General features: G+C 35.1%; 1 protein-coding gene across 3 annotated transcripts in view; it reads left to right on the plus strand.

Annotated features, from left to right (window-relative positions):
• LOC123311980 (insulin-like growth factor 2 mRNA-binding protein 1) overlaps positions 1-16,086 on the plus strand; it is a 254,270-nt gene extending 238,184 nt beyond the window's left edge. For all 3 annotated transcript variants that reach the window (XM_044896130.1, XM_044896131.1, XM_044896132.1), the window contains 2 exons: positions 6,705-6,950; positions 10,613-16,086. In XM_044896130.1, the coding sequence (XP_044752065.1) occupies positions 6,705-6,950; positions 10,613-10,744 (378 nt within the window). In that variant the 3' untranslated portion in view covers positions 10,745-16,086. The remainder of the gene's footprint in view (positions 1-6,704; positions 6,951-10,612) is intronic.
• Positions 16,087-22,367: the final 6,281 nt, after the last annotated feature.

Raw genomic sequence — 22,367 nt, forward strand, 5'->3', positions numbered from 1 at the left:
GCGCTGGACATGACAGCATGCGGGACTTCAGTGGCGGATGTTGAGGAAGCGGGCTCCTGCTGCAAAAGAAGCTACAGCTCCAAAGCAACAACAGCAACCAACGAGTCCAATTCAATTGCCGACTCGAACCGCTGAAGGTGCTGCGCAGGATATTCAGCCAGCGCTCACCCAAGCAGGGTTAGTTAGAAAGCGCATGAAGTGGACAACGTCCATGAATGAAACTATTGTGCGCATATATAACTCTATCACGGGACTAGGGCAGAACACGAACAACTATAGAGAAAGGCTCCATGAGGAATTCTGCAACGCCTACCCAAAACTCAATGTCACTGAACAACAACGGGTGGCAGACCAGTACCGCGTAATTTCGAGAAATGAGTTAAGACCAATGGCCCGAATCGACGCAATTAAAAAAGAACTTCAGCGTCCGCTAGAAATAGAGAATGACACCAACACCCCAGATGAAATTCACAAGCCTGGGCAACAACAGCCAGGAGAAATTGATACTGAAAGTCCATCTTGCAACGTAAGTGAGCCTGAACACCAGGACGATAGGGAAGAGCTCTACCGACAAGTTGTCTCTGACTTGAGGAGATACTTTGCCGAACTGAAAGGAACAGATCCTCTTCATCGAATAGCACCTCCCCGACTCAATACATCCAAGAAACTGTCACTCATAATCGACATCTTGAATAAGGAAGTTTTACCTGAGTACCTACAGAACGGAAGCTCACTGGAATATCTGCATCTAGTTTTTTACTGTGCAGCGCTAACAACAGCGAAAACCATAGGGGCAAAAATTCGCCGAACGAACAACGATGGTCCAAAGTTACACAAATTATACGCGCCACCATGGCAGAAACGTCTTCAACAAAAAACAGAAAGGATAAGAAGAGACATTGGACAACTGACGGAGTATTTGAACGGGAATCGCGGAAGAAAGGTTGTGAAAGCTGCCAAAGAAATCATGGATAGAAATAGGACACACACAGAACGAGAGACGGAAAATGTTACAGCTCACCACTGCCTCGACACTCTGAAGCAAAAGTAAAGTCCTTATGCAGAACGCCTGAGGAGATATAAAAGCAATTACAGCCGGAAAAGAGACAATAATTCATTCGAAAATTCGGAAGAAACTTTCTAACGGTCACTCTCCTTGTCTGATGGAGAAAATGGAAAGTAACCACCCAAAGAAGCCATTGAACAATTCTGGACGGAACAATTATCAACGAAACCTCATTTCAATGGAGATACCGAATGGATTGAAGATGAAAAATCTGAAACTATAAAATATGAGCCGATGCAGCATGACATGGTCACAATTGAAGAAGTAAAATCAGCTATCAGAGGACTACACAACTGGAAAACACCTGGGTCTGATGGATTGCAGAACTTCTGGATCAAGAAACTTTGGATCATGCATGACAAATTGACCTCCGCAATAAATGATGTCATTGAAAATCCTGAAAGACTGCCAGTATTCCTCCACAAGGTACAACATACCTGTTGCCTAAAGACCAGAGGAATACAGAAGATCCATCGAAGTACCGACCAATCACATGTCTTCCAACAATGTACAAATTGTATTTCATACGGAATTCATAATCATGGTGAAAAGAATAATATTATCGCCATGCAACAGAAAGGATGCACCAAAGACACTTGAGGGTGCAAAGAATAACTTATAATTGATTCATTTATCTGCAATCAAGTGTTCTCCAAGCGAAGGAATTTTCACGCTGCGTACATAGACTACAAAAAACCATTCGATTATATACCTCACGAATGGCTCTTGATAGTCTTGAAGATTTACAAGGTGGATCCCAATATTGTTAAGTTCCTGAAAAACGCCATGTCAACCTGACGTACTAGTCTTCAAATGGAAGCAGCAGATGGCTCCATTACAATAGGACCTATTCCAATAAGACGCGGAATTTTCCAAGGAGATTCGATGAGCCCTCTGTGGTTCTGTATGGCCCTGAATCCCTTGTCTCATAGATTGAATTCTACAGACTCTAGTACTAAAATTGCCAGGAAATCGTTATAGAAATCATAAAAATGGTGAATTGGCAAAATTTCTATTTGCAAATTACTTACATCGCGACAGTTTCGAGATGGGATTTATCTCTTCTTCAGGCTAAAAAAAAATCACAAGACATTGTAAAACAAAATATGACAAACTACACCTAATAAAGCTTACCGAAATAAATACTTTTATAATAATATTGGTAATTCAAATGTTTCGACATCACACAGGCACTAAAAACTGGATTATATGGGACCTTCTAGAATTCTAAATATAAACAATCAATCAAACATGTTCCAACGACGAGGTTAGTTGTTATAATCCAATTTCTTGTGTTTACATCAACTTTGTATCCTAATGGCCTACTACAAATCATTTAATATTTAGAAATCAAATTGCAATAAATCTGGCTCAAATTATCAATGTCGGTCCTATAATTCACAGAGTTATACGTCCTTATATAAAACATTTCGGCAAAAGATCTTTTAATATAATTTTTCTCTTTGTGCAAAATTTCAACATTATCGAGATTAAAATCGAACATGTGTCCTGTACTAAGATGATGATAGACTAGGGCCGTTCTGTTGTCAGAGGGATGCTTAATCGAATATTTGTGGTCAGATATTCTCTTACAAAGATGTTGCCTAGTTGTTCCTACATAACTTTTGTTGACAATGTAGAAAATTGATCTTGTATATCAGATTCCCATTTTTTAGGAACTTTGTCCTTTAGTTTAGTAAAGAACACTTTTTCGAAAGTGTTGTCGCTCCAAGTTATGAACTTCATGTTTTCTTTCTTTAAAACTCTTTTCAGATTGTGTGTTAAATTTGGAATAAGTGGGAGTTTAACAAATTTAACAATATCATTGTCTATGTTATTTGGGCTAATATCGTTGACTGGAATAGCATTAGGGTTAGAATTTACAAATTTGCTAATTAATCTCGTTGGATAATCGTTTTTAACTAAGTCACTTCTTAAAATATCTAAGTTGGATGACACAAACTCTGGGCTACATATTCTAAGCACTCTCAAATATCCCTGTCTAATGATATTCATCTTTTGATGTAATGGATGTTGGGACCAATAATTAATTGTCCTGCATGTATTCGTGGGTTTTTTACAGATTCGTTTTTATACTTTTACTACTAGGATCTCTAATTAACAGGATTTCTAAAAAGGGTAATGAGATATTTACATCATCCTCTAACGGCCGTTTTCAATAAACCTATCTATCCATTGTTTCAGTTACTGAAGATAGAAAATGCATGTGATTTCGTTTCTATGATCTATCTGTAGATATGTTTTAGAAAGGTTTCCAATGGTAACCAATCGTCAGTAAGTAAAACGATGGATAGATTGGTTTATTGAAAACGGCCGTAATTCAAATGTGAACTTGAGATTAGGCTCTATGCTATTAAAAATATTCAAAATATAATCTAACAAGCTCCTCGGGATAGCCATGCAAATATCATCCACATAAATAAATACGAATGGGAAAAATACGTTAGATCTACAAATGACTTCAATAATTATGTAGTTCATGACTAAGTGTGCAAAAATTGGCGAATATGGAGCTCCCATAGGACATCCAAAAACTTGTTCGTAAAATTTATTCGATTATTGTACGTAGCTACATTTAAAACAAAACTCAACCAACTCTAAAAAAGTTTCAAGGTCAAAAGTACAAAAATCTGTTATAGTGGGCCAATTATCAATGATAAGAGATTTAATAAGTGTGTGAGCTATATTTGTGTATAAACTCTCCACATCAAAGGAAACTAAAATGTAACCGTCAGGAATCTCTACATTTTTCAATTTCTCAACAACTTCTATGGAATTTTCAACATTGTATTTGAAAGAAGGTATAAGGTTACTTAAAATATCACTCACTAACTTGGAAATGTTGTATCCAGGTGAATCAATGCTAGAAGTAATTGGACGAAGAGGTAGTCCATCTTTACGTATTTTACATAAACCGTAAAGTCTAGGTGGCACACTATTATATCTTGTGAGACAGTTCTTTCTCTCTTCAGTTATATCCTCAGATCTATATAATTCTAAAATAAATTTATTAGCCCTATTTTGCAACGACAATGTTGGATCACCTTTTAACAATCTAAAAGTCTTTTCGTCATTCACTAGAATGTCCATTTTCGTTATGTAATCTGATTTATATAGCAGTACTGTTCGATTTCCCTTGTCAGCTCTCGACACTATTATATCAGGATTATCCCTAAGGAACTTTCTTGTAGTCTTCATCTTACCGACAATACTCCTATCAATTGGTTTATTGACTGTACACGATGGCTTGTTTCTAAAATTGGTGATTATATTAGTACACAATGCTCTTTTTTCATCTCTACTTTCTACAGGAAATTCATTCTGAATTATATATTCCACATCTTTCAAAATCTCAAGTACTGGAATGTTATTATTGTTATATGGATTTATATGGTTTGTATTTTTCTGGTGAGGTTATCAATATTTTAGTTATTAACACGTTGAGCGCCATCGAAATATCAATATATTTTCTTGTGGGGCCAAATTTTTTGTGACGATATTTTGTTTTGCTCTTATATCATATAGATAATCACTTTGATTAGATTTTCCCTAAAAGTGCAATATCGCCTGATATCAAGAATATTGATGAGCGGTCCCACGGGACCGCTCTGGTCCACAGAAAAATAGAAACGCACAGCAGATGCGGTACAGGTGAAATTTGTCGGGTCCAATCTCCCTATTATAACCATAACAACACCTGTTTAATTTTTTTCGAATAAAAATTCGAAAAAAAATACTACTTAAAAGTAGTCGTAAATTCCAAAACAGCGGTCCCTACGGACCGCCGTTGTCCCATAAGTAAGACTATCAGCGGTCCCTATGGACCGCTGTGGCGCTCAACGTGTTAAAAATGTCCTTATCTACTGTGAGACCTAAATTATTTAGTTCAAAACTGAGGGTTTCAAATCTTTATTTTTGTCATACTGTAAAGTGACAAACTCAGCCAGCAATTGGTTACTTATGGCTTGATACATTTCTGTTGATGTTCGGGTAGTTAATACATGGGCTTTCACATTTGGGTCAATGGTCCTTAGAAAAATATGTTTTGCCAATGCATCCCGGGTTCTCCATGAAGCATATCTTTCTCACCTTGTTATGGAAGTTTAACGCATCCATCTACAATACCTTTCAGGTTCTTAGCTTCGAATAAAATGTTGATTTCAAATACCCAAATAGAAAATGTCGGCAAGCTTCTTTACTGATTTTATTTCTTCTTTGTTAAGCCCGTTTGCAACAGCCGAGAATTCTCTGGAGAATTCTTGCGAGAATTTTGTAGAGAATTCTCCAGAGAATTCTCGGCTGTTGCAAACGGGCTTAACGGTACATAATTCACGGCGCATGAAATCTCGAGTAAATTTTCTAGAGAATTCTCGGCTGTTGCAAACGGGCTTTAGACATATTGAATATCGAAAAAAATTTCACTTGCACAATATAAGTATTTTGTTTTATATTAATTTTTAATATCTTTTGATTTCACTTCCTCATTGCACTGGGCGCGTAACCTGTCGTTTTATATTGTTTTTTTAGTCTTTATTCTGTTCTTTTGATGAGATAAAATGATACAGTACTAAGGTACTTAAATTTTTTTTATCTCGCTATTTTCTGTCATTGTCATTCTGGAATCTTCCAACGACAAGTATTTACAATGTATGCAACCAACATTAGACACCAATGTATCTTGTAGAAGTACAGTTCATAACTATAAAATATTGAATATTCAACATAGGCAACATGTCAAAGAGCCGAAAAATGAGTTTTCACTTATTATTTGAAAACAAAAGAAGGTGGGGATGCGGTTTTGGCCATTATCCATCTTTTGAAAATTGAGGTCAGGTACGTGCCATCCATTTTTCCCTTGCTCTTATACGGTTACAGAGCTGCCATTCAATCCCATCGAATCTTGCCCACCCTGTACAGGTCCCCTCAGAACAATATCTTGCCTGCTGAATTTGAGGACAAATTCAAAGTCCCAAAAATTCATCATTGCCTCATATAATCAAAGTACTCTTTTCTGTCTGAAGCCCGTTTGCAACAGCCGAGAATTCTCTAGAAAATTTACTCGAGATTTCATGCGCCGTGAATTATGTACCGTTACATATGCACTTTCGGTAGAATTCTCTGTTCAGTTGCGTACTAAATAGGCTCCGCCCTTTTCTTGCGAGAATTTTGTAGAGAATTCTCCAGAGAATTCTCGGCTGTTGCAAACGGGCTTAAGACGATCCGCGTTTCAGTTAAATTTTACGGTGATCCATCAAGACATTCTTGCTAATCTCCAGCCATTGAACGTCCTGAGATGCATCCATTACGATCTTCATCAGGATTTTCAACATAAGTGCAAGAGAAAATGGAAAGCGACTTTAAAGCCAGTTTTACAGTCTTAAAGTGTTCAACCAAATACTCCTAAATCTCAAGTGATTCATGAATATTTGATAGACAATCAGTGGATCATAATGGCTCATTTATCACACTTAAGTTATGAATCTCATATATACTGCATACTGCTCAAGGAAACGGGTAATTACTGTCGCGTTCGACATTCAGCATTTATTCTTTATTTTTGTTCTTAATTTTTAGATAATTATAACAATCATTGTATGAATGATATTTTTGTTTCTAGGCTCAGTACTTGATATTCGAGAAGATGCGGGAGGAGGGATTTGTTGCTGGTTCGGATGACGTAAGGTTGACGATCGAAATCATGGTTCCTAGTTCTCAAGTAGGTCGCATCATTGGTAAAGGAGGTCAGAACGTGAGGGAACTGCAGCGTGTTACGGGTAGCGTTATAAAGTTGCCAGAACAGGGCACTTCGCCACAAGAAGACGAAACAACGGTGCATATCATCGGACCTTTTTTCAGTGTGCAGGTGAGTAGTTTTTGAACCCGAAATTTCGGGTGAATGTTTATGATTTAAGGCGGAGAGGGGGATCGGACAAAATGACATAACTATCAAAAAGGGGAAGGATATAACATGAATTCATTTTTTCACTAAGCGCGGTACTTGGTACTTGCAAATTGATGAAGGGTATCTTTAAGAAATATTTCAAACAATCTGAGTGATTCGAAGAGTCACTTCCTCTCAACATCATGTGAATTAATTTAATTGCCTTCCACTGCCACATTCTGAGAAAATCATAAATTCGAAGAAATACCTTTCTCGAAATGAGAATATAATCAGAAGAAAAATAAACGAATATGAGTGATTTTCTTTAAATACAATGTAACGTTATTATCCCTTGATTTCACTGCTGCGGACTCGTATGTTACACTTCGGGGGTGCTAGGGCTTCAAAAAATGTATGCGCAGGGCAAAGTGGGGTACACAGGTGTTGGTCCCCATTTTTGTTCGAAAAAAAAATCGAGTGTTTGGAGCCCCTATATGTCGGGGAGGCGAGGTAGAGTATGGGGCCCTCGGCGCTACCGAACGAGCATAGAAAAATTTCAATGATCACTCGGTATTCGAACACGAACCCGTTGCTAGAATATGAATGAAGCTATCACGTCTCAGCGACGTTGAATATTTCCACGTAAAATATCAGATTTAAAGGTCTCGATGACGATCTAAAAACTCTTACTGATATTTCACCAAAAAAAAAAACGGTTTTATTGTTATTCCAAAGGGGCCAGTAACACCAGCAATATCGGATCTCGCTCAAACTTTTTTTAGTAGAGTAGGGGGACATTTTATACGGTCGGTTCCAATCAATTTTTATCAACTCTGCGAGCGTGATTACAGCCTAGCCTAAAATCTATAATGTAGAAGGAGTGTTGAGTGACACCTTATTTTGAAGATAAGATTTCATGACTTTTTCAAAAATTTCCTACGGTGGGCCAGTACATCCGAAAAATAAAAAAAAAACAGTACAATAGTCACCGTAGCTGGTAGTATGGCTGGGACTTTTACATCTAAAAATACATTTAAAATCAGTCATAATTCTTCATCACGTGCACATTAACTTACTTACAAGAAATTTTACCTATTGTGTATATATATATATATATATATATAATCACTGTAGTTATAAGAGCCTTTTAATAATATAAATTCGACGATAAGGGTCTATCGACTCTGGTTTGGGGAGTGAATGAGGTACTCTTTATTCTACGCCCTGAAGAAGCATTAAAGAAATGCGAAAGCTTGGCGTAGAATAAGGAGTACCTCATTCACTCCCCAAACCAGAGTCGATAGACCCTTATCGTCGAATTTATATATATATATATATATATATATATATATATATATATAAAGGGTGTTTCAAATTGCGCGGTTTTTTTTAAGAATAAATAAAATATAGATGGCGCACTGAATTCGTCTGGGTATTTTGACATTTAAAAAGTGTGATGTATGACATTTATAAAAATGGCTTCGTACACGATACAACAACGCGTTCAAATTGTTAAATTATTTTATGAAAATCAGCGTACTGTGAAAAGTGTTTTTATTTGAATTTTATGGTTTACATAATCGTCCATCTGAAAGCACTGTTGGTCGAATTATTAAAAAATTTCAAGAGACCGATTCGGTGATAATCGAATTTTTGTTGCCTGAATTAATAAATATTGATCTAGAGGACATTTGCTTTCAACAGGATGGCGCTACACCTCATTTTGCAAATGACACAATTGATTTGATACCGTTGGACTATTTTCTTTGGGGTTATGTGGAAAGCCAGGTCTATAAGAATAATCCACAATCAATTCCTGAACTAAAGGATGGAATTATTCGTGTCATTCGTGAACCTCAATTATGTCAAAATATCATTGAAAATGTTAACAAAAGAGTGGACGTCTGTAGAGCTGCAAGAGGAGGCCATTTGTCAGATATTATTTTTGGTACATAAATGTCATAAATGATACTTCAATTACCTATAAAATGCTTTTGAAAATTAATGCAAATTATGTGTTTTATTTACTCTTAAAAAAAAACGCGTAATTTGAAACACCCTTTATATATATATTCTTTTGAAAAAGATTGTTACAAACTTTTACAATCTGAAAAACAATGAAGCGGGTGTAAAGAAATGGCAACAAGAGACAGATCCTAAAAACCTGTTCCTCGTTCCAGATCTCAGTGGAAGCAGAGGAAAAATGTCAACGGGGTACCATACATATCTTCGTATGATACATGAAAAAACAGAGATAAAAACCTCAGAAAAAACTCTCTGTTTGCTCGTATAAGTGTAATGATGATGTATTTGTGTAAAGAATAAGCTGAAATTATTATATTGAAGGAAGATAGGAAACGCCCCTATATCTCTAGTACTAAAAACAGACTACATTTTGATTCATTGTTTCACGCACTGAGAAATTAGATGGCGCTGAAATCGTACTGTCAAACTGTTAAATTACAGTTTTCTGTCTTACTATTGAAGGCGCGAAATTCGAATTTTATTCCTTGTATTGGATTCGAATATCGACTTAGTCGAGACAAGAAAAAAACATCCTGAGCAACAAAACAAAACGAGGGCTTTGTTTTGTGATCAGGATGTTTTTTTCATGTAAACATTGTTTTGAATCAATTAATATTAATGAAATACTTTGTAAGATTTGCTATATTTTCATTCGAAATTTATAAAAAAATATTTATTTGAAGAAGAAGAAATACTCTGTAAGATTTGCTATATTTTCATTCGAAATTTATAAAAAAATATGACAGAATTGAAGATTTTACAGGGTATATTTAAAGGTGAGGTTTTTTTCGACAGGTTCAGCTGGTGAGAATAATTTTGTCGAAATTCTCACTTTTGAAAACACCTGTATAAAAATAATACAGCTTTGAATAAAGGATACAAAAGTACATATGGAACTATTATAAATTAAAGTTGTTATTTCCATGCAATAAATTTTTTTGAATCAATAGAATTTGTTGAATTTGTACAATTTTCATCAGAAATCTATATGAACAAATATTCGATATACCATATATTTTGCATAGCAAGGAGTTGATTGTTGTTTTCGGTTTTCGGATCTTTCGATCACTTCTGGGGAAAGACTTGGAAGTACTCTGCAGAGTGTGAGAACTTCTTTCAGATACACTCAAAAGAATATCTGAAAAAGGGGAAGTACTTGTTATCTAATTTCATAACAAAACAATCAATTCAATATAATGAATAAATTATCTGATATATAAAATAAATGAGTAATTCATTCAATTATTTTTGTCACAGATATCTAGGATTACATACCATCAGTATTTGTCGTAACACTTTCAATCTGCTCTGCTTTCTGCATACGAAAAAGATATGCATAAAAAATGAATAATGCATTACATGCATTGTAATGCATTCAGTAATGCATTTTGAGCAAAGTCTTTGATTTTGAAGATTTCACTAAATTAAATACACAAATAACTTCAAAATTAGGTGACTAATTTTTGTATTTGCATTTTTGTATGAAATAGTAAATAGGTACTGAACATATTGATTTTGTGCGTCAATTTTTTCTCACTCTGTATGTTGTAGGTAGATTAATGTAGTAATAGTAATATTAACGAAGGATATACTGGTTATCAAATAATTTTCTGTTGCAGTCTGCACAACGACGAATACGCGCCATGGTGATGCAAGCAGTGGCACCACCGCAAGGTAGATCCCGACAGCCGCGGCAACCAAAAGAAGCTGGTCAACAGGGTGAAGCTGCTTCTTCTGAAAAACAACAGTAACGCCAGCTTAAAACAATCACTGCCGAGTGCATACGTTTATGCATACCTTATTGTATGTGACATCTCGAGGCCTTCCACTAGACGCAAGAGTTCGGTCCTTCTGTTAATCGTGCTCCGTAAGGATTTCCCGTGTTTGGTGCGCAAATTCTTTAATCCGAAAATAGCTATTTACCTCATAACATTTTTTCAATATTTTTAAAAGGGATGTCGTTATTCCACTTCTTTATTCTCTTATTTTCCACAATTGTTGCCTTTTTTCGTTGAAAAGATTCGAAGAAACGCAATAATAAAATTTGTGGAAAGTTAAGAAGATGACCAGAGCAACCGCGGTATATAAACTATGCCCGAATAATTGAACAATCTACCTCAAGAAATCAAAATAAGTTAGATGTTTTAGCCATAGCAAATTTCCGTTATTTACACAGCAACCAACCATATGAAACCTCAGAAAAAATACAATAGTTATTTTTTTTACTATTGAACACATTCATATACACCAGACTCGTAGTGTTCATAATTACCTAAAAAATGGACAACCAAAGACGTAACTATAGTCAACGATCTTTTTCCATACCGAAAACAATCGCGTTCCTCTGACGGAATTCGATTGGGTGACGGTCGTCGCAACGAGATCTATTATTATTATTTACATCATGAAAGCAAATCGATATAAAAAATATCGAGTATTACTGAAATCTAGACGGACCCATTTACGAGGATCGACTTTCAAAATCAGAACGCCTCTACTGGTCCGCTACCAGCGCCGCCGGAATCAGGGCCGCTAACGGTAAGCACAATAGGACAGAAGCCGCCCTGCGTCCAGCGCGCTGCGAGACTGTGATCAAATTGTAATTTTTGTGAGTGTACCGTGAGTGTCTGCTTGTATGTATGCGAGTGTATTTTTGCGTGTTTATTATGTTTCCCATAATGGTGGCATTTCGAACCGATCGGCGCCATGTTCCTTTGGAGACTGACTACACTACAATACTGGACGTCCTCATGATCGCCGCCATCGGAAGGAGTGAATGTTTTGTTAATACAATGTTGATGTTTGGTTAATTAGGCAACCAACCCTCCTAGTATTATTTGTTAAAGGAGTGGGAGGGCTGGTATGGCCACCAGTTCAGACTTACCAGATAGGACAAGTAAGGCATGTAGCCTTGAGCGGTCGTGATGCCTTGTGTCAAGGTCGGCCGCGCCCCTGATAGTACAAACTCGGGAGGTATAGAGTAAGGGCGCGCAGCCCAGGAATCGGAATACTTCCGGTTTTGTAAGAGAAATATTTTTGATAAAATTGTTTGTTGGGGAGGATATTTTTTGTTAGATTTTTAAAATAATGAATTATAGCGGGGTCGCTATTAATTGTGAAAAAAATGGATATATTATATAATATTATATTTATTGAAATGTATATGTAAAAGATTTTTAAATTATTTGTACAGATTTATGAAGTGTGCCAAAGTGCGAGAATGTTACCAGAGAGTTGCATTTATTTATGAAGAAAGAAACAATGTTACAATTATCAAGGGTTCATGTAATTAAATGCAGGCAAAAATCGATTATGCACTCACCCATTACATTCGGGAACCATTTCACACTGATTTGAGTTTTTTTAATTAAATTCGTTCAATCGTACAGAATATAATTAATTTTAGTGCAAAGACTCAAGTTCTAAATTGAATTACCTAGTTGGTCGATCCATTTATTTCACATATGCATCTAATAACATCTGTCAATCATAAAGATAAAAAGAAAGAACAAACAAAAATCTAACGTTTTAAGAAGTTCACGCCAAAATGATGAAAACACTCGAAATTTGAACCATTAGTTCCCATTCAGTCAGACCCCCAAGAACATACAGATCCATCCATTGTTCAGATCATTCTGCTATTGTCGGCCCTCCAAACACACGATAAATAATCGAAAAACGGTAAATTTAATCATACCTATCACCGATCAATAAATCGGCTGACATAAGACAACTCTTACATTTTAGAGTAATAGAACGAAACCAAAGTCGAGTCAGCTTGCAAAACTCAATCGATACGTACGGTATGCCTACGTAGCGTCTTCAGCAAGTACTTATATGTTGAGTGAAACAGCGGACGTACTTGTCCCTGTTTCGCTATCTGCTCTGACCTCATCATGACCGACCAGATCGTCAGTAGGACGCTTTCCTAAGTCACAAATCAATATGCACTCGGCCTTTTTCCGCTAAAATTTACAATTTTAATTTTCCAAAATAAACTATTTTCAGAATTAATTTGCAGCTGAACAATTTTCTCTGGCGATCTGGCTGGAAAACTTTTAGCTCTGCTAATTAGGCAGTGTATCCATCTTTATATGTTATGGTATAAAAGTGCCTAACCCAACCCTGAACATCGGATAATCTCGGACGAATTCGATAGGAGGGTTACAAAAGATTGTACACTTTCAGATTTTTATATATCTGTTTCTGTTTACTGATCTAGAAAAAACAATGGGCATTAATATATGAGATTCTCATGTTACTCAAATCAAACTTTTGAGTATTAACATAATCCATTAAAATTTTCACAGGTTCGAGATTATTTATAGTACAGGAGAAATGTCTATATTATAGTTATAGTTTAAATTTGTATTTGCATTTCATATTATATCATTTTAAGTTGATGAAAAAAAAAAATGATTTCAAGCAAACCATAATAAATTACACAACCACTACTACATTTTCTATAAAATAGATTTGATGATGTTATAGGGTTTACGTGAAATCAAATCCACATATAGTTATAGTTCGTGTATTACTCTCTCACTGGTGAATTTATGGTTTATCGTGTTCTTCATTTAATTACTTCATTTATTTACAACCACTTTTTTTCTTGATAGTTTTTAGGAATTGTTCAGAAACACTGCTGGAATAGAGACTGATTCATTACCAGCTGCTTTAGATTTAGTACCTTAGAAATGGATAACTCATACTAGTATTTTATATATTCTTTCCACTTCTAATAATGCCAACCTACAACTTATTTCACATTTATTTACCAAATTATATTCTTGTTGGTTTTTTCAACTTTTTTACGGTGCTCATGTTTCTGTATCAATATATCAATGTTGAATATTTACAATAAGAAGAAAATTAATATTGTCTTCACAACAAATTTATGTAGAGGTGGGCAAAATTCAATAGGATTGAATGGCAGCTCTATAAGCGTAAGAGCTAGGGAAATGGCATGTTTCCGACCTCGATTTTCAAAAAGCGGATAATAGCCCACACCACATCTCTCTATCTTCTTTTATTTTCAAGTTATAAGTGAAAACTCATTTTCCGGCTCTTCGAATTGGTGCCCCTATTTCGTGAAGTTTCACTGATCGAAAAACAAATGTAACATTCTATAGACACTATTTATGAAGAATGCAGTGGTGTAGTCAAAGATTTTTTCAGTCTGCCATATCAGTGAGATAATAATAGAACCTTAAATTTCTTTAAATATGAACCTCGTGTTTTTTTTACATAATCCAGTCGTATTTTTTTCTCAAAAACTAGTTCGGTTAAGTTGGCAGGCTATTTCCATTGATAATATGATAATTAACTTTATGCTTCTATGTTGTGTCAGGTTATGAGAGACTTTGAAAATCTCTTTCATTCCAGATATTCGAGAAGATGTTCGGAAAATGAAGAAATAAGAATTGCCATGACTATTTCAGTTACCTATACTAGTACCAGCACAGCCGCTTTTATTTGTGAAGGTCTTTGAAAATGCTGTGGCACTAGCATATAGATTATCTACTAGTTGAAAAGCTTTCGAAACAAAGTTCCATAGACACATCAATGAAAATAACCTGCCAACTTTACCGATCTAGTTTTTATTTTTTTTTTTATTGGAAGAACAATTAGAAACATGACGTATATTATGTATTCTGAATCAGAAAAAATTATGGGTCCGGAATATGTAAAATAAACATAAGAATTGTATTTAAAAAATGAAAGTAACTTTTATATCACTGAAGTGGCGGGCTGAAAAAAATCTTGTGTATGTATGTTCCCCCATACCTATACTTGTAACATTCTTTTTACCTCTGTTTTTCGATATCAACTTTACGAAATAGAGGCACCAGTTCAAAGAGCCGAAAAATTAATTTTCACTTATAACTTGAAAACAAAAGAAGATAGAGAAAGATGCGGTTTGAAAATCGAGGTCGGAAACGTGCCATCAATTTTTCCCTAGCTCAGGTTACAGAGCTGCTATTCAGTACCATCGAATTTTGTCCACCCTGTACAATGTAAGTTGTTCAATCCAATTGCATTTCCATCTGTGGAATCAAGTTGTTGATCATGTTGGTTGATTGAAGTTGATGTTTTCATTTGCTATGTTTCATTGTTTCCAAATCAAATATATTTTGCATTTTGCTTTCAAGTTCATGACAGTAAGTTATCCAATCTAAGGAGTTACCTACCTCAAATGCTAATTATAGATTTCTATAAAATTTAATTTGTTGTTCTTGTTTTATTTGGATAATCAATTTAATATTTAATGATTCATAAATATCTGGTGAATACTATTTGTGCTATGAATTATCTATATAATAAAAGTAATCATCAATTTTTGTGTCAGTGTGCCATTCTTGTGTATGTTTATTGTAATGAGTCAAGTTTGCTTCAATGAGGCAAGTGCACACAAGTTGTCCATTAATAGAACGAGCGCTTCGCTCTGTGGCATATTTGAGATCTTTACATTTCAAAATTTAATAACGCTATTCACGGCTATTCACAGAACAGTGCGAATTTTAATTCTTCGGCTCAAATTCAGTGTCAGTTCGTTCTGTATTATAACACATTTGTAGTATATCCCATACACATCCATATTTACCTACATTGAGTTGGACAACTGCACAACAATATTGTCTCAGGAATTCTAACTCAGGATAATTTTGGTGGCATAATTAAACAAATACCGCCAGTTTGCCACAGGTTTGCCTTAAGTCGTTAGTAAATGAGCATGTCAGAATGATTGTTGAGTGAAGGACTGTTACAATAGTTAAATATTTGTTACGAAAACTGTAGATGGTGATGCTTCTCAATTAAGATAAATATTTACATATAAGATGAACACAATAGGTGGAAATACACTCAAACTGCAGTAAAAGTCCAAACTGAGTTCCACCCCCAAAAACTATGGTTTGTAATTAATATTCATTGTGAAACTGTAACGTTCGATGGGATATGTAAGTATTCAGTATTATATCTGTCTGTATTTTTCAACAAGATGAAATCATTGTAATATCATCTGGCATACTCAAATTCGAATGTTCTTTGAATACTGTCCATTTATTTCAGTTGAATAAATAGTGTTCCCTAATTGACTGTTAGTAAGCCCATTTTCTAGACAGAACCTAATAATCTGGAGCAGAAGTGAAAAGTCACCCATTATTATAATCACTGAAAATTGATAATGCTGCTCTTTTCACAATAAGAAACGGAATAAACTAAGGAAGTAAGGGCAGAGCTGTGCCAAAACATTGTGCTTAGTGCTTGTGAAAGCACTGGGAGTCTTTTTGTGCTCCCGAGCACTTTTTAAAAACGTTGCTTAGTGCTTAGTATTTCAAGCACTTTATCAAAAGGCTTAGTGCTTATTAATTTCTAAAGGCTCCCGAGCACTTTAGTGAATTTCATTACCTGAATGAATAGGAAAATTTCGCTCACTGAGTACTTGTAGTATGCATTGCTGTTTATCATTATGAATTTTTCACGGGATAATGAGTGCGAGAAAGATTTTGAGGCTCTGAATGGGTTTTGAGAGAGTTGGGAAGATTATTGCGCACTTTTTGTACCGAACACCAAAGTCGATGGGCATTACCTAAAGTCGATATTTTTTGAATTCCGTGGTCCACGAATCTACAGGATATACACCCCACGAATTGCAGTTTGCAGGTACTAGGCCTGGATTACTGCCGGGTAAATTACAGGGAGAGGCTCGTGAGGCATCTCTTCCGGAAACGAAGTGGTATCTGGCTAAGAAGAATTTAATAAGTTCAGCCGCGCGACGCAAGGCTCGTTATCCTAGCCGACCTTTTCTTGAGTTTAAGGTTAACGATTTGGTTTTATTACGAGCGAATCCTACCACCCCACAATCAAGGCAGAGACGAAGAAACTGTTGCTTCTTTTCGAGGGAACTTATCGGATTAAAAAGTGTGTATTGTTGGTAACATACGTGTTAGAACATTCGACCACCGAAAAAGAACGCGGGATTTTCCATGTCTGTCATTTAAAACCTTTTGTTGTTGGGAACTACTAAAATCAAACTCCAGAAATGTTTCGAAGAAATTGGGGGACGAGTTGTAACGAAAATTTTGGAATAATATATTTCACTCTCAAATATGCGTGTGTGGGTGTAGGATTATTTTGTGGTTGGTGTAAGCGGTTAAATGCGCGCATCCAGCATTGAGGAGGGGCAGAAGAGAATAATGCTCATGCTCATTAACAGTTGTAACGTGGATGAGAAGAAGTCGGTAATTCCTGTGGAAGAAATTATTTCAAATTACTCTTAGCGTAATAGGAAAATATTATCCTGGTTGCATGTAAACAGTTCATGATTTCAGGGTTAATATTGTGCTTGAAGGGAAAAGAAATAGCTGAAAATTCAAGACGAAAAACAGTTTTTTGTGAATAACTCAGAAAATATCCATTTTAGGGCAAGGGTGTGATGCATACACTCACATTATTTTTTAACGTAGATTCAATATCTGCCATAAAAAAATGGGGTTTCAATTTGAAAAAATTGATTTTTCACGATTTTGTCTTCCCTAACTTTGAAATCGATTTTTTCACCCCCTGTATCATGAATCGCGATTTCGATTTTTAAAGTGGATACATCAATCTTACATCTTGAAAAATCCCAAAAATGAAAATTTTCCATCCAAAAACGTCGAAGTTATTCTTGTTTCAGCGGAGCTCTATTTTCGATTTTTTTTCGAATTTTCCCGCTCAGAGAGAATTTTCCAACCAAAACTGAAAAATGTTACATCAAAATAACTTGAAATTTTCTAAGGAATCTATTTCTGCAATAAAAAAATGGTGTTCTAATTTGAAAAACGGAAGTTGACGTCATTTCCGGAAAAACCGGAGGTGCCTTGAAAATATTTTAGATTTCATCAGCATCGTGAAATACTTATAAGTGCTGAATTTCATGAAAATACGTTCAGTAGTTTCCCGTATAAATATGGGTGAGGTTCCTCGTGAAAGACCCTGTATTGTTTGATAACTAAAAATGTATTGCTGACATTCAAAAGAATATATATATATATATATATATATATATATATATATATATATATATATATATATATATATATATATATATATATATATATATATATATATATATATATATATATATATATATATATATATATATATATATATATATATTTACATCTGGCATACTTTATTGCGTCCTTTCAAAAAGCAACCTTATTGCGTCTCCCAGAAATACGCTACCTAGGTGGAATCTGATCGAAGTATATTAATCTACGCAAAAAATTACGTAGTTTGGTCGTTTCAGATCTCAAATATCTTTATTAATAAAGAAGTTGATATACGCACATTATTGCGTCCTTTCATAGTGCTACCATTAGTGCGTCCGGCGTATATTTTGTTTTCATATGTAGCACAATACTGCGTCCGAATTTTATTCAATCTTTCACCATTAGCATGTTGTTGCGTCCAGCGTAGTTGCCACATATGTTTTAGAATCTGGTACAGTAGGATTATTCGAACTAGATGACGTGATCATATTATAACATTGGCTCCAGTTATTACAACTTTCATCTTTCAAAACACCTCTATACAGGGTCTTTCACAAGGAACCTCACCCATATTTATACGGGAAACTACTGAACGTATTTTCATGAAATTGAGCACTTATAAGTATTTCACGATGCTGATGAAATATAAAATATTTTCAAGGCATGAGCACCTCCGGTTTTTCCGGAAATGACGTCAACTTCCGTTTTTCAAATTAGAACACCATTTTTTTATTGCAGAAATAAATTCCTTAGAAAATTTCAAGTTATTTTGATGTAACATTTTTCAGTTTTGGTTGGAAAATTCTCTCTGAGCGGGAAAATTCGAAAAAAAAATCGAAAATAGGGCTCCCCTGAAACAAGAATAACTTCGAGGTTTTTGGATGGAAAATTTTCATTTTTGGGATTTTTCAAGATGTAAGATTGATGTATCCACTTTAGAAATCGAAATCGCGATTCATGATACAGGGGGTGAAAAAATCGCTTTCAAAGTTAGGGACGACAAAATCGTGAAAAATCAATTTTTTCAAATTAGAACCCCATTTTTTTATGGCAGATATTGAATCTACGTTAAAAAATAATGTGAGTGTATGCATCACACCCTTGCCCTAAAATGGATATTTTCTGAGTTATTCACAAAAAACTGTTTTTCGTCTTGAATTTTCAGCTATTTCTTTTCCCTTCACGCCAAAAATATGAAACTTTCAGGAACTGTTATTTGAACCATGCTGTAGATTTTTCACCCCTTCTTGAAACCGACTTCAAGTTACTATTAGGAGAACCATGGCAAACTCTCGCAGTTATAACTAGAGAAGATGCTCAAAGTTTTGACCGTTAATTTCTAGACATTTATTTATACGTCTCAGGAATGCTTCGTGCGTTGCTCTTCTTATTTCATCGCGAGAAAGAGATCTGCAAAAGTGTTTAAAAACCGAATTGAGTTTCAAAACTATGAATCTAAAAATCTAAACAAACCTGAACGCATTTCTGACTCGTTCTATGCAGTCCTCTGTATCAGTCAGGGGAGTTGAGTAGACAATATTTTTTATCCTACCCCAAACATAATAGTCTAAAGGAGTTAAATCGGGAGAACGTGGTGGCCAAAGATGTGGACCATTGTTCGCCAACCATCGATCTTCAAATAGCCTGTAGAGGATATTTGACACATTGAGTGAATTGTGTGGAGGCGCGCCATCTTGTTGATACCATAAGTCATTATGGTTCTGTACTAGCGGCTCAATTATTTGAGTCAATATGTCAGAATATCTATCTCCTAAGGGAGAACATTCTTTAAATAATGCAAACATGTGTAGTGTTCTATCTTACCAGTTAAAGTCCCATCATAAATGTGCACATCGAGAATTGCATTATTTTTGATGGCGCAAAAAACATTGAAACTCCAGGTCTCTTGAAAGTTCCATTGTCTGAAGTGGTGGTTGTTCTCTTCATCCCAATAATGACTGTTATGCCTATTGAAAGAACCATTCTTTGTGAATGTAGATTCATCTGTCCAAATTATACAGTCCAAAAAGTTTTCATTCTCTTGAAATCAAATCATCATAACTTCGTAAAACTCTGTTCTCCTGACGAAATCAGTTTCCTTCAAATGCTGTACCCTATTGAAATTATATGGGTGCATTTTATGTTTTTTAATATTCTCCAAACACTCGATTGAGATAATCCCAGATCAATCTCGGCATCTTTGAGAGAATTTTGAGGATTCACACGAAAATATGCAAGAACTGTAATTAAGTTGTTCTCATCTTCTACTACACTTTTTTCTCTGTGTATAGTTTTCTTAACGAAAGATCCGACATTTCTCAAGTTTGTCATGGTTCTGTTAATGGTATCTCTCGTTGGTCTGGGTCGGTCAGGAAACCTCTCAATGAACAGTCGAATCGTTCTATCTATAACTTTAATACATTCTCCATGAAGTAGAATGAGATTTAAATAATCTTCATTGGTAAAATTAGGCATAGTGATCGATTTTATAACTTAATACGAATTATCACCAAATTAATGGTAAACACAAAATGCTACTGAATAAAGAGGAATTTGGCAGATGTAATTAATGATATCTATCATTAAAAAAAAAGAATGTAAAACATGGTAAGTTTTTGCATATGGTTCATTAGGAATTATTTATTTATCACTGGAGAGAAAACCGATGGCCGATTAGTTGAAATAAAGAGGTTTCCGATACAAATTCGAATCAAAATTCGCCATCTATTTAGGAACAACCTGTAACTTTTTTCTCTTGCATATTAGGGTAGTAAAATCTAAAACATGGTTTAAGTAACAGTTCCTGAAAATTTCATCTTTTTGGCGTGAAGGGAAAAGAAATAGCTGAAAATTCAAAACGAAAAACAGTTTTTTGTGAATAACTCAGAAAATATCCATTTTAGGGCAAGGTGTGATGCATACACTCACATTATTTTTTAACGTAGATTCAATATCTGCCATAAAAAAATGGGATTCTAATTTGAAAAAATTGATTTTTCACGATTTTGTCATCCCTAACTTTGAAAGCGATTTTTTCACCCCCTGTATCATGAATCGCGATTTCGATTTTTCAAAGTGAATACATCAATCTTACATCTTGAAAAATCCCAAAAATGAAAATTTTCCATCCAAAAACCTCGAAGTTATTCTTGTTTCAGCGGGGCTCTATTTTCGATTTTTTTTTCGAATTTTCCCGCTCAGAGAGAATTTTCCAACCAAAACTGAAAAATGTTACATCAAAATAACTTGAAATTTTCTAAGGAATCTATTTCTGCAATAAAAAAATGGTGTTCTAATATGAAAAACGGAAGTTGACGTCATTTCCGGAAAAACCGGAGGTGCTCATGCCTTGAAAATATTTTAGATTTCATCAGCATCGTGAAATACTAATAAGTGCTGAATTTCATGAAAATACAATGAGGTTCCTCGTGAAAGACCCTGTATTTATGATGGCTATCATCCTTAGTTTGTGGACTGCTCACTTGGGGAATCGTATTTCAGAAAGTTTCAAACACTCTTTGAGTGTCTTTTTGTCAAGAAGAGCTTTAGTGATTATGTAATAATTTTAAAAACGTTATATATTTCATTTGCGGTTTTTTTATTTATAACAAATGAATATGAGAGAGTGGTGCTCTGGAGATAACTTCAATTAGGAATGCATTGACTGCACAGTTGTTAGTTTATCCTACGTTTATCCTACGAACAATTTGGCAAACTGGAGAGTCACTACTCTCTCAGGGTAGTCAAATGGACGGAAAATGAAATTCTGGACGAAACCATTGAGCATATCCTCAGTGACTGCCCATCGGCAGACGAGGTTCGCTTGGAAGATGGCACTGGAGGTAGAAGTTTAGCTCTTTGAGCTTGTTTGTGTGCCACAATAGACCGCTTTGGTCGCGGTAGCAGGTCTGGGGGATTCGACAGATGCGCCGAACAAACTGTAACTGTAACTCTTCGATACAAAGGATATACTTTCCTCGAATGCAGGAAGACAGGGGTTTCAAAGTTTGCAATACCAACATTATACACAAAAGTTGGAAATGGAATAAGATTATTGAGAGGTCAAGACCCACTCAAGGGAATAGTAGCTCATCATAAAATTAAAGTCAAAGAGCTGGAGTGCTTTGGAGAAGCTAATATCCGACATATGAATCGATCTTAAGCTAGTAGGAAAATCTATCACGCCAGCAGAACAAAAGATATTAGAATGCCAGATTGACAAGCAAAACTGAAGTTTTCATTCGAATATCATATGAGTAAACATATACTTTATATATTTCAAGAGATTGAAAGACCGTGACTTGCTGTAAAAATCATCTTCTGCTTTTCTGGAGTC

Source organism: Coccinella septempunctata, chromosome 4, assembly GCF_907165205.1.
Source record: "Coccinella septempunctata chromosome 4, icCocSept1.1, whole genome shotgun sequence".
Taxonomy (NCBI): domain Eukaryota; kingdom Metazoa; phylum Arthropoda; class Insecta; order Coleoptera; family Coccinellidae; genus Coccinella; species Coccinella septempunctata.